The following is a 14516-nucleotide window of genomic DNA, read 5'->3' on the forward strand; positions in this document are numbered from 1 at the left end:
AGGTAGATAAAGTACTTAAATTTATAATGAAAGTCTGCATGTAATTCTAGAAGGCAACTTGATTGCTGTGCGGGTCTATTATTGATTCTCTAAGTTATTTATAATTGGAAGAAAATCGGTACAGAAAGATCGACGGTTGTGCAATTTATGTTTACTGGATCTGACAGAGTAAGGAAACTTTGAATTACAGATTGATATTGGTAATTCTTTTTCTCGAATACGCATATGAAGTTCTCAGATCCGTTAAAGTTATCTCTTCACCTAGTCTTACGAAATTCTTCCAAATCTAAAAAAAATCTACAAGACTCTTGTTAGACAACAAATAATGGAGACGGATTTAGCATTCGAACTTAGGGCCCTTCCAAAAATGTTACTTGCCTCTTGAACAGCTTTTAGAAAATGTTATAACAAGTTTGATACTAATCTGAGACATCTTCAGCAAATTATGAACTAGAATAGGTACCAAAAAAGCCTTCAAGTCGGTCCCGGTGATCAGCATTTTGCAAGAATAATATACACGAGCAATACATGCTAACATTTCGAATTTACAAATCCAAAACCACTCAATTAGTCATATCACCCTCATATAACATGCCTGATTCATACATAAAATTACCGAAAGCTCTTAGGCAGAAATTAAACTTGTCGACTTGCTTGAAAGCAGTTTCCATAATTCATTTCAAATTCCAGGATCAAGGATCGCTAATAATTGAAGGCACCTGCCAAATCCCGGATCCGCTTTATAAACTCATAGGCTCTATAATATGCTTCTACATTCCATTGTTGGTCATGCTGGTGACGTATGCATTGACCGTCAGACTGTTAGCCAATCAGAAGCAGAATTTGGGCACCCCAAACTGGTCTAGTAACTGGATGGGTCCAGCATCGACACCCTTAGGTAAGAAAGTATCATTCATTTAGGTTTCGAAGGAAATAGTGTGACAAATTCAAGGATTCGGAAACGGGGAACAGTTTATGTTTGAATAAAATCACCTATTTTAACAGATTTTTAAAATGGAAAATGGAATAAGGATATCCACTGTCATAGCCGGATTTTGATTTCATAAAAAAATGATCATTAAAATGCGCATATTAAATTTTGCATGAAAGTTTAATAAATTCGGCAATAACAAACCAATCCTATACATCCCCATCATGAAGGACATCATTTCCATTTAGATGTCAATATTAAATAATTTATGAAAAATGAATAATTCATATTCATTAGTAAGTTACAAAAAGCAATGGACAGGCACGTTTAGGAGCATGAAATTACATATCGCTGTTCGATCGGTTGACATGAACTTAATGGCCCTGAAAGGGCAAGATGGATGTATAACCAAAGCAAAGAAAACGCCTTTTGGCCGTTCTAACAGACGAGACATGTTAAAATATTCCCAGGAGAGCACTCCGCTTTTATTGTGCGAACTTTAATGTCAGGCTATTTCTGCTTTACAATTTCAAATTACCCGAATTTCATGCACTAAACCTTTGCTTTAATATACGAACAAAACACGACTACTTTCTAATAGACAAACTAAATGCTCTGGCTATCCCATTCGAAGAGGATCAAGTGGGATATTGAATTTTGTGCTGAAACTTCCGTGAGCAAAACCAAAACCAGATAAATCACGTTCCAGATTAATATTTAGGTTATGGCTTATATCCCTGATATTCCTGGAAACATACATAAGTTTTTAAGTGTTTATGCACACTTTACTACCGTGTTTCTCATTATTCGCGCAAATATTTGCAGTGTCGTAGAAGTAGAGGCTTCCAATAAAAACTTACTTGTAGAAGATTGGATTTTGTATGGTGTACATACCTGAAACAAGAAGAAAAAGCGTTAAATATGCAAGGTTTTCATGGAGATGAGTTAAATCTCATACATAGCTTACACGCACATTTGAAATTCTAATAGAAAATGCCTTTCGAGGTGCTTTACGAACAGGCCCTGAATTAATTCGGGCAATTCCATGAAGAACAAACTCACGTCTTTAGGAAATATGAGACATATTTTGCGTAGGCCTAATTGCCAAAATACTTTTACGGCAGAAGAGTATTTCGTTGAAATAATAAATGAAGCAAACTCGATTACGACACGTGCAGAAAACGTTTGCAGAACCCACAAACCTCAATTCCTCAGGATTATCCCTTTCATCGACCGATCTCAAACAAGTTCACTAAACTACCCGCAAACTACAACTTTAAATCTAGCTAATTTCATTATAATCCCTGAAACATAATTACCATAGTTCGTTTAAAGACTGTTTGTTCCATAAGACCTTTAGAGTACCTAGACAAGGTCATCCATATGCGGGAACAATTTTCATTACTAGTCTCCGCTAATGCAGTTTCACATCTCCGGGGGCATTTAAGAAACTTAATAGTGTTCTGATTTCATTAAAAACAGGCGCAAAGGCCCGGAAAATGGCTGCCGTAAGAGAAGCTAATAAGCTTTAAAACGGATTTGCTTTACTCCTTTACGCGGGTTAATGTAGAATCAATTCCCCAAAACCACTTCGAATTTTAAAGTAGTTTATGTCACTTCAATGAGGATTTGGAATTTCGCATATTGAAATTCCTGTGAGGAGAAGTTCGCACTGTGACACATGCATGAATCTGCTGCAGTACCAACTGAGTCTCTGGGAAAACCCATTTGCACTGACACTTCCCAAAACAATCTCCATTAGTGTCGCGCTTACTTGAAAGGCTTTTTGTTCACAAAGTTGCTTAATAAATCCCGTCTGTCATACAGCGAAATAAGAAACAAACCTCCAACCCGGCGGAAAGTATCGAATAAAGCTCGCGTTATGGATTATGGGATGTATTGTTTCCAGCTGAAACACACACAATGACTGTCTCAAAGTGACGAAGGTTAAGAGTTTTAAAGCCTGTTTTTCAATATGCATATGGAAAAAGCTCTAAAAAGCAACGTAAGTGCGAGAACTGTCAATAGTGTCAAGCCTTGGATTTAACAAAGCTCGAATCATGGGAAGCATTATTTCTCCCAGAATCACATATTGTGCCAGACATATGATATTCTGATAGCTAAAGGTTAGCAATTCGTATCTTTTTCAATGTGAAAATATCGAATAGCAAATGGCCGCTCAAGAAAATTTCGATTTATGTGACATCTTGAAAAGACAAAAACCTTGTTATTATAAATTTCCTCTCCCGCCAGAACGCAGATGCACGTGGCGCAAACTTCTAAAAGCAACATCACGAGGTGGAAAGTTATCAACAATATCAACACCTCAACACGGCCATTCGGCCGGGTCAACGGACACAGAACTGACCACACTGGACACACACGAACTCTGGATTCAAGAGTCAGAGCCTACACCTTGCACCATGTCCGCCTTGGGACAGTTTGGGGCTGAAATGCTGAAACTTTCCAGAGGGCTCCAAGAAGCTGCGGCTGCGGCTGCAGCTGAAAACATGAGCTCCGTTGGATTGCTGCCCGTTAGAAGACGGTCAGGGTAAGTAAATTGATGTTTAATCGTGTTTATGCAAGCATTAATCTTAAATCAAAAAAACTTTAACGAGTTAAAATTTTTCCCTCGTTCAAGACCAATTAAAGCCTTTCGGTGTTTTAATTAAATCAACTTGGTTGAATAATTCTGCTCAAATAGTTAAAAGGGTTTAAAGGCGGAAGCGTTAAAAGTCGTTCCGTTTACCTACGTAATGATTGGCTGTTTGGAATTAACGTCAAAGACCGTGCAACGGCTTTTGCTTTTAAAGTTAATTATGCACATTAGCGGTTATGGTCGATTAGGGCGGTTTGGTGCATATACAGAATTGGTTTGATTAGCGTAAAGGTAAAAAAAGGTTAGTTAATTGCTTTAGATGATTTCATGTACAATAATATTGAGGAAGGCGGAATAATTTTTATTAAAAAAAAAAAAACACGAATCAAAAGTATTAAAGATTACAGGTAAATTCCTTAGCTGTGGCAAGAGTCATACTGGTATAATTAGCTCTTGAAGACTAAAAATAAATTAACCCGTCTTCATCCTTGATGGGAGAAATAAATAAGTCGTTCTGCCATTATCAGTCCCGTATCAGCAAATGAATGCCCCCATTCGACGTTGACAAGCAACAGAGGCGGTTCATTTGAAATTGAGAATTACACGTTGCGATTTTAATTAGTTACGACGCGCCTCCATGTTGGGAGACATGAAGTTGGTAATAAATGAACGAAGCTTATGGTATTCTATCAATTTCCTAACGAATATTAAACCGGCAAAATAACGTGGAATTTGAACCTAGACTTGAATCTAACAGGGAACGAACGGAATCAAATTGATATTTGATTTGTCCTACTGGAGAGAGGACCCGAAAAAACAACAAGAACAATCAATTCTTGTTAAAAAGATCGACGTATTTGACACCAATGGAAACTATTACGTGGTTGATCCTTTGTGCTGCTTATTTCAGGGATGAAGTAATTAATCTTGTATAAGAATCCGCAAGGATATTTCGGGCCGGAACGCTTGAGAGTTGTAATTCCTTTTGGAAACCGATAGATATAAATGGATTCTAGAGGTGAGCTTCATGGCCGATTTTCCCATCCAGGTAGATATTGATCAATTATATTCCACTTTCGCAGTTGAGCTATTTCATAGTCCTGAAAAATTACGACGTCGCCCATCCTATTACAGCGAGAGTTAAAGTAAACCCACAAATATTCAAGACGTTCGCAACTCGTAAACAGTCACTATTATATCTCTAATTCAATTAAATAAACAATGCCTTAATGGGACTTAAACGCCTTAATGGCTAATAAATATTACCACTTTCAATGGGTCAATTCGGAATTCATTCCAGATTTATGGACGATTACCATCGGTCAACGATAATTATGTAAACATATCTTTAGGTCGATTAGTTGATGTTAATGGCAGCGTAAATTAGGCGTCGATTATTAAGGTTTCATTAATTCTGATCGGCGCTGAGCGTCGAAGATAACACGCCTGTGCCCCATGTAAATACGTTATTGATAAATGGCCCAGAAATAACGTTCCTATAAAAACTTCCATAAAAACTTCAATCTTAAATTATGTTATGTTATTTATTATAGGTTTGGGTATTTTTTTTTTGGTATTAATGGAACAGCATTTAACTTAAATGTACAACTTCCAAAATCATCTCAAGCTAAAAGCATGTCCCTGTTCAAATTACTCTAGAGTTCTCGAAGTAATTGTCCAACTGATTGTTCACAATTTGCTGACACAATTTCAAAAATTCCACTCTCAATGTCATTGTTAGAATCCCTTAAACCAGAGTGGTTAAACTTTACAACTTTTCGCGTTTCGATGCCTTAATGCTGCTCTCCGTAGCAGAAAAGTTGGTATAAAACTGTAGCTTTAAGGTCGATTATCGTTAATGCCGGTTTCTATTCTCGAAGGTGCCATTTTATTTATAATGTGTCAACGCTTGGTAATAATACATTGCATGACTGACAACTAATGACATTTTGCCTTCAAATCAGGTAGGTTTACTCCAAGGTAAAAGTCTGCTGTAAAATGCAGATACGAAAAATTCCAACCCCAACAAATTCGTCACTTTTTAGAGCATCGCTATGCTCTAAATGCACAATACGCAATAGCTCTAAACCTAAAGGCCCTACGGGGGCAATTTATAATTAAGTACTTCTTGCGTAAACACATTATGAGGCACTACAACCAATTAATAATAGGAAATCCTACGCATGGGTAATCTAAGCAGTATATTAAATGTTCAGATATTAAAGCACCCCCATCTAAATTAAACACGTGAGGGTTTCACAAACAATTCCTGGTTCTTATCGCGTAATGGGAAAACTGTCCTTATCTATTAGTTATTTACCCCGTTGCTAATTATATCAGTAACCGGGTTAATTAAAGTCTGTCTTGATGCACATTATAGCACTGAACATTAATATTCCCTAAGCCACTCTAACTCAAACTTGAAACTCGAAATAAACTTATGTAGAATTCACACACAGCACTCAATTTTAATGGTATTAAGAAGGGGATATGTGCAACCAGTCCTATTCCTCAAAATCCTATTAGAGACAGTCTTTTAACCTGTAATATTCACAAAGCGTGTCCGAGGCACTTCATTACTATAAAGAAGGGAGGTCCTTAACCGGGTTAGATAAATTATGAAGGTGTAATTAATTTTATTAATGGACGACATTTAGGATTCCATTACGGAATTAAATTACGACATCCGATTTTTATGGCTTCTCGCTGACGGCGCAACAAGGAAGCTCTTCACGACACACCTAAATCCAAAATACACTCATAAAAGATTTTTTTAACGACCATCTTTTATTTACCTTAGTGATCTTCTCTATTTCTCTACGACCAAGATACCCAGAAATTAAGTCGTTAAGTCTAAGTCAGTGTAATCAAAAATCAATGCAATCCCTAACAACATTTCTGATTTATTTTTCTGTTTAGATCAGCAGAAAGCCTGACAGCCTCCAGATCCTCCCTCTTAACTTCTTCAGAGCAATCGCCATGGCAAAGCAAACGCCGCAGAGCTTCGACTTTCCACGAAGGAGACTCTCGAGACGAAAATCCCTCTCCTCGCTGGAGGAGGAGGAGAGGTTCTAGTTTCCACGGGATGCACTCCGTCTCCTCTGAACGGACCCAATCGATTCCTAGTGAGTGTTCCTTGTTGCCCCTTCCTCCCCCGTGTACATGTCCTTATTTCGGGGTAAAACCAAGTGATAAGTGTGTGCTTCCTCCACCGGCAGAAGTGAAAATAGTGCCAAGTAACAGCTACACTCTTAGTGCGGAAAAGAGTGTGTCTCCTGCTGTTTCGCCGGTCAAGAAGTCGGCGCTAAGCAGTAGAAGTAGAGCTGGGAGTGATTCATCACCCAACAATATTGTCGTAACGTGGGAGTCAAAGAGAGGACATAGAAGAGGTGAGAAGAATTGATTTGTTCCTACAGACGCCACTTATTCTACTATTCAAATGCCAATATAATCTATTTGATACGTTAAGAGTTCAATGAAGAGCTTATCTTAATTATAATTATTTTTTAATTTATTTAGTATAGTTCAGGTCAGATTAGTCGAAAGTGGAACAAATTCCATACTCGAATTAGTCAGAACTCTCATAAATTTTTTTATAGGTTCAGTTCTGGCAAATCACAAAAACACCCATTTAAATTATGAATGAATTGTAAAAATTCCCAAACTTTCAAATTCTCCAATAAGATCATGCCTAATCTGAATCAACTTCAACCGAGTTTCGAAGTCGTGAAATTAACTCCGCACCCTGATAAAATAGATTTTTGCAAACACAAAGTGTATGGATAATAGGGTTGAAGTTTAATGTAGATCCCTGCCCAAGATATAACAAAATTAGAATTCAAAAAGCCCTATGTATCACGCAAAATCAATATCCCATTTTGAACTAGCCGCAGTAACGTATGCAAAAGCCTGTGCAACTATTTCGGCGGAAGGGACGGAGTTTGCGATTTACCGACTCTAGATTTTCGCAATTTCCTACCGAAAAGTTAATAACCGTTATTAGTCACCCCCTCGACGGAATTATTATTCATCAATTCACGGTTACACGCCAAATGTCCACATGAGGCACTTACTTTCCGCGGGGGGTATAAAATATGCTAAAAAAGTCCTTTTTCATGGTAAAGTATGCTAATAGATAGAGTCCTTTTCTTCTGGCAAATAACTTTTATTACATTTCTTTTACAGGTTCGAGCTTTGGTAATACCAAAAGCTCGCTGCTTACACATTCCCCAGCTAACTCCCAGAAAACACCCCTGCTGCGCAGATCTGCTACTTTGCGACAAAACGGCAATGCCTCCACCATGGCAGACAGAAACAAAAACCCCTCTTCGCCATGCCTTTTTCAGCGGTACCACTACAACACCGGAGCTGGAAAGATGAACCGAAGTATCCGATCTCATCATTCCAGAAACTCCAGCGTGATCTCCAGGAACTCATCGCGCCACGGGAGAATCATCCGATTGGAGCAGAAGGCTACCAAAGTGCTCGGAGTCGTATTTTTCACCTTCGTTATCTTATGGGCACCGTTTTTCATCCTCAACCTCCTCCCCACCTTTTGCTCGGAGTGCGATAAAAATCTAGGAGCGTGGGTGATGCATTTAGTGACGTGGCTCGGATACGCGAGTTCGATGGTCAATCCCATTTTCTACACCATCTTTAACAAAGTGTTTCGACAAGCGTTTAAGAAGGTCCTGACGTGTCGGTATCGGAAAACAACATGGAGACCACATAGATGACAAGTGCGAGTCAAAAAAGAACAGAAAACAAAAGTGTGAATTGAAGGAGATGAGATTAAGTGATTTTGTGTGTGCGTTGAAATATCCGTATTATGACATTATCATGAGTCTTTCAAGTGAAGTGATAGTTTAGTTTGTAAACCGTGAATAGTGGCTTCAGTGACGGTCAATTCAATTTTCGACGATGAGGATGATTTTAGGGTGGTACATCACATATCTTTGACGTCAATAGATTAAACTATAAATTGTTGCTACCGTAGTAATCTGGAGGACAATACAGGCATTAATATTACTTGAGTAGTGGCCAAGTGTCTTAAGTTAATTTTTGAAAATTTCAACTCAAATGATAAAAAAATTATTTCAGTTTGAATGAAAAGTTATCGTGTATACTGTATATTTGGTAAAAACGCTCACATTTAGAATATCTAATGAATAGTTGGACAAGTATACATACAAGGAGGTCCAAATTCGAAGTTCGACATTGGAATCTCAAAAACTTTAAGGGATACCTTGCACAATTTCATACAAAAATGCAATTTTGCATAAAATTTTATATTTTTGAGGGATTTCTATCTCTTTTCGTTTCCGATATCCCAACGATATACCTCGAATTTAGACGCCTTATACAGCTGATTTTTTAAATGTTTCATTGCAAACGAGCAATACGACAGGGTGGTCCATCATGGATATTGTAGTAAAAGCTTAACCCAAGCTTTTAAGACAAAAATAAACAGATATGACAATCAAATTAGAAAAATCTTAACAAGGGAATAAATATACAAAAATTTAACCTAAGGCACTGTGCTTTAATAATTTAAGGCATACAATCATGCCGACATGTTTGCTCATTTTGGATTGACTTTAAGAAAAATGGTTGCAACTAATTTTAAGAATTAAATTTTAACTGCCAAAATATACCTACAGAGTGTAACATAAATGCGATCTATATTTCTTTAAATATTTCAATTGTTGTACGAGTAGATCTGAGATTTTCACTTGTAATTACTAGATGACGCTTTTTCAAAAATTTTAAACGATCCTTTGATATTTTACTTTAAATTGCAAAATTGTAAATAAATCTTGTTAACCGCTAAAGCGACAGATTGTATTTACCTAATTTTCAAGGAAAATTTATGTGATACGATTGATACTTAGGATATAAAGTCTATAAAATCAATTGTCTAAGCGACTGCGTCTATCGAACTAAAGGGCAGATTAAATGTGCAGTTTTACTTCCTAGTGCACAAACTCTTGTGATAAATAGTGTATTTAATGTCGTAGTGTTAAAGTATGGTTCGAAGGAACCTAAAAAATCTGGGGAAAAGATGCTTCTTAAATTGTACATACCTAGAACAATTTATATGTTATTATGTACAGAGCGATAAAGTAGTTTGTACGTGTAAAGTTTAATAACTAGGTAAATAACCTCATTGTCCTATAGCCAAATATAATGTTGGTATATTCCAGTGCTTTATTACAGAAGAAAAACCATTCAGCTAAAATTAAATTGGTAGCAGAGTTTCATTAAAAAAGAGACGATAAGATATGGCACGTTCATTCTTGCGTGTAGTAATACTGAATTTAACTTCTAACCCTCGTGGGTGGCTTTATTATACGCCTTTGGGCAGATATCCTGATTAATTTAACATAGGTCGCGTTCGCCATTCACCGCAGGATCAAAAGGAACAAAGCCTACGCAGTAATCCGGTAAAACTCAATTTCATGGTCGGAGATCGCGTTCCCATAAAAAGTAAAAAGTCAGCATGCCCATTATGTTTTTGCACAATATTTCACTGTAAAGGTTTAAAATGGCCATTCACGAGTGCCTCTGTATCTATATATTTTATGTGACATTTCATATTCAGCTGTCCGAAATTGGATGATACGGAATAGGCGTTATTTTACAGATTTAAGCGACAGCCAGCTACACAACAAAATTATTTTTTATTGTTACTTCTTGTTTTTCACTAACAAGGAAATATTTGCGACACGTATTAAATGTAATTAAGTGAGTGGGGCTGGTCGGTATTGATAAAACCGTAAAATTTAAACATTTTATCCTCTTTTGCACTACGTGTGGTAAGCTATACGCAGCTAAACTCCAAAGGATAAGTAGCACGGAAAGATTGCTAAGATTTTGATGAAAATAGTGAAATGTCCTGAATTACAGCTCTTAAGAGTCTCTTTTTTTAACTGTGAGAGAACAAATGATTGAATTGAACTTTTGACGAATAATGAAAAAACATGTTATTAAGATATTCTATGTTAGTTCGTTCGTTAATAGAGTTGTTGTGGATGGCAATATAATTGCGTCAATAATGGTTTCCAGCCCAAATATTCCTAATAATTCGGATTAACACCTTGGATATTTTTTAATGTATCATGGAAACTGACGCACTCCAGCACCCTCAAGGTCATAAATTTAGCAACGTTAAATTTAATCAGTTGCCACTAGAGCGGATACCTGAACGAATTTTTCATTCCTGGCAATTTCAGATAATGGATTTTTTGCTGCCATGTCATTGATGGGTGTGCCGATAAATTCGCACACGACTTGTGACGATTCCTTTTAAATAAAATTTCAATTTTCATTAAAAGGTGACAGAGCCTCGAACACATATCTAGATTAAGCTTTAAATATGAGAAAATCTCCCTCCTTTCATTGAATAGAAATTTAATTCTTGGTCTTCAAAATTCTACATCCCTTGGTTTTTGCCCAAGCAAAAGGCACGAAATTAAGAAAGTAGTTTTTGCAGACTAAACTTAATTTGTTTCTGCACTTTTTGCTCTTAAAGCCATTAATACTGAACGTTTCCGAGGCCCATCAGGGTAAATCCGTTTCCTAAAGCCGTTACTTAGCCTTCTAATCTCACCTTCGGCCTATCTCATCTCAGCGGGCATTTCGTGAGACTTCGCTGGGCCCCTTTTTGTAAAAACAAAGGTCTTCAGGCTTAACCTCCAGGTCATATCCGGATTTCGTTATTCACAATCCTAGTTTAAAATATCCGGTCAAACAGAGCTGAACTGTGTACTTTATGGTAAATAAAGCGAATTCCAACAATCTCTTAACTAGATTGAACGTTTTCTTACAATGTTTGTCTTAGTTTGATTTTTATAACCCACATTGTACCACAAGTGTTATGAGCGTTTCTTACATTGTAAGCTTTAAGTACATAATGCTGAAATTTCCATTTGAGGTGAGTGCTCGTAAAGATTTTATGTCTTGACAAAACTTCCAATGAAATGTTGCATTGTCTATTGGGCGATTAATTGGTAAAGAGTCAATTTTTAGCACATCTATCATATTTTATCTTAACTTAACAGCATTGTGGTCTGTTTTGTTGGCTTCAATCTCTAAAAGGAATATGGCCCCCTCACTAATCTGATCTAACCCTCGTTTGACTTTTAACTTTTTCAAAACCTACGGTTACTTCCTCCAGAGAGTCCAATTTTATTCGCTCACCCTCATAAATCGTGTTGCCGACCTACTCTGTAACTGACTCTGAAACTAACATTTTCATTGGATTTTTTCAATATCATCATTTTTTTCAGCGCTCAAAAAATGACTCATCATGTCCTCGTGTCAAATCATCACATTTTGGGAATCTTCGATATCTTGGATCCAACTTTCACAATTTATATTACTTTAGGGCAAACCAATTTTTCATATTAGAAACTTTGCAGGCTACGTAGCTATAAATACTAAGAAAATGAACATTCCACTTTATTCTAGACAAAAATTTGATTTACGAGATATTTTTCACCTCGAACCAGAGTATAGCGTGACATTATTACCCTCAATTCCATCTTGTTAAATGATAGAATACTCTGATAGCTAGGGAAAATATGTTTTTCTCAACACTTAGTCCGTTATAAGGGTAAATGATAATTTACTCTTAGAAGCAACTGCTTACACTGACTTTTCGAAATGGGAATTCTTTAAATTTGTTGCCGAAAAGCTCCTGATTCTATTCTGCGGGGATATTCCAATAATAATGAACTAAAAAACGCATAGAAAGCAGCATTTTAACATGAAACTGAATCTCACTTCAAAGGGTTTCTATTAAAAGCACCTGCCCTTTTATACCCAATATATACAATTCCCTATTTTTCATGAAGTTTACTGAACTACACAGTATGTACATTAAGTTGATTCAAACACAAATGTATTACGAGTCATTTGACTAAATCAAAAGAACCTATCTCCCCCTAGAGAGTTTTTGAAATTTGTTAACTAAATAAACAATTGCTTGCATCGAACACGAAGTAGAAAAATCCGATACGCGAACATTCGAACAGACTAAATCGAAAATACCAATCATGTGGCGGTCAATGGACAATTCCAATTTGTCCTTTTTACCAAAAAATAGATCCTTTGGGGAATGTCCATTTGTTCTATATGCTAAATAATTCACTCAAAATACCCTAATACAAAATCGACATCCCCATTAGGCGTAAAATAACATTTTACTGCTCAATTCACCTACATAATGAATACGATACAGTGCAAATTTATGGCTATTTGTTTAAATTCACCCGGGTAATCAATATGTATTAGAACATCCTTTTGCAAATCCGCCACTTCACCAGGGACGTTTTCTTCATGAATAATTGAATTAACATGGAAAAGCCGTAAACAATAACCGACAAGCGTGAAAAACAAATTAATCCGCATTTTGAGCTTTGGTAGGTATTCCGTAACTTTTGAACTTTCAAGGCAACATTTATTGTTGTTTGCGAAATGCTTGCGTTGTTCCCAAACTGAGAGGGAAGTAAACAGCGGGAAATATAAGGAACTTAAGTTATCCGGAATGTAAAAAACTGTTTATTGGATAAACGTTAGCATAATAGGGAAACTTTCACGGAAAGAGCTGCTTCGAATTAAAGTCGAGTATACGAGAATTGTTATTGTGATGAGAACTTTACATATCATTCATTCCTTTATATTTTCAAGCTTTCGCTGTATTTTTCGCTGTATTAGAGAAAAATAATAAGCCTATTTGTACTTACGAAAATCCAATGTGGCATATTATACCACTAGTCCAAATGTGAAGTGCTTACCTGAAAAGAAACATATTGTTAAGATAAAGTGAAAGTTAAATATTGTTTTAAATTTTATGTAAATTTAATGATTAGATTGATTATTTTGGAGCAAAATAATTTGCTTCCAAACCTCTCTACGGCCTGAAATCTTACGTTTCCCTTTGTGAAGTTTTTTGGTTTTCTTTTATTTTTAAGTTTTTTATTTGCTACTTCCTTAAATAAACACCACACTATTTTTTAAGTGAATACGACACTGCCGGTGGCCGTTGCACCTGCAGATCACAGATAGTCATGTGCCGTTAGCCTTTCTGATGTCTCATCCCCTAATATTTACTATAGTAGCAATGGTCGCATCAATTCGACTACCTGCTTGTACGCATCTGCCACTGTTCTTCCCGTTTGCACCATTTTGTCTTCTCTTCACAAACTAAGTTCAAAACGAAACCCCTTCACATTCTATACGTCACGTCATATCCAGAAGCTGCGAACCTTCTATTTATGCCGGTCATATTCAGGTTTAAATCGCTGGTCCCTTGTCAAGCGTGTATCGCATTCATACTCAATATTTCATGCAAATAGGCGCATTATCCGCCGAATTTGAGATGTCCAATTGACACTGCGAATATTAATAGGCTCTGGGAAGGGCCAAAACCAATTATTCCCTTCCAAGATTAAATACGGACAGGTCAGGTGAATCGATGGACGATTCCATCGAATCACGAATTTAGACAAACCACTATTGGAAACTGCATAGTCAGATCCCGGACTGGAGTTGTATTAAGCGGAACTGGAGCAAACAAGTTTAGGTATATTGGTTGTCCACTTCCACCAAGATTTAGGGGGAAAGAGACATTTGGATCTATTCAAAGCTGACGAAAAATAAATAGATACGCCACTCTATCGTACTGGTTTAATATCTGCCGACGGCAATAAACCCCAGCTGCCTGTAAATTTATAGGAAAATTATAATGCCGTTGGAACAAAGGCACTTTATCCATTTGTATTAAAGCTTTCGTTACGTCAGTAAATTAACATGACCAAACCGCGGTCGTTAACACCCTGCGACATTACTCTATTAGTCAGCCAAAATTTATCTTCGGGGATGATAATGTTGTAGGCCATGTTACGATTAATCCTCCAACTGATTTTCCCGTTTTCCCGCCTTATAAATGATTCCGGAGCGGTTTGTTTTAGAGCCAGTCCGGTC

At 36.7% G+C, this 14516-nt stretch overlaps 2 protein-coding genes across 3 annotated transcripts in view; one reads left to right on the forward strand and one right to left on the reverse strand.

Moving 5' to 3' along the window:
- 5-HT2B (5-hydroxytryptamine receptor 2B) overlaps positions 1 to 9703 on the forward strand; it is a 43846-nt gene extending 34143 nt beyond the window's left edge. For both annotated transcript variants that reach the window (XM_066400823.1, XM_066400824.1), the window contains 4 exons: positions 691 to 898; positions 3185 to 3482; positions 6450 to 6919; positions 7716 to 9703. In XM_066400823.1, coding sequence (XP_066256920.1) covers positions 691 to 898; positions 3185 to 3482; positions 6450 to 6919; positions 7716 to 8266 — 1527 coding nt within the window. In that variant the 3' untranslated portion in view covers positions 8267 to 9703. The remainder of the gene's footprint in view (positions 1 to 690; positions 899 to 3184; positions 3483 to 6449; positions 6920 to 7715) is intronic.
- The window catches only part of Rpn2 (Regulatory particle non-ATPase 2), a 50382-nt gene that overhangs the window by 7504 nt on the left and 28362 nt on the right, over positions 1 to 14516 (reverse strand). The gene's annotated exons all lie outside the window — the stretch shown is intronic.

The sequence above is a fragment of the Euwallacea similis genome, chromosome 21, assembly GCF_039881205.1.
Source record: "Euwallacea similis isolate ESF13 chromosome 21, ESF131.1, whole genome shotgun sequence".
Classification (NCBI taxonomy): domain Eukaryota; kingdom Metazoa; phylum Arthropoda; class Insecta; order Coleoptera; family Curculionidae; genus Euwallacea; species Euwallacea similis.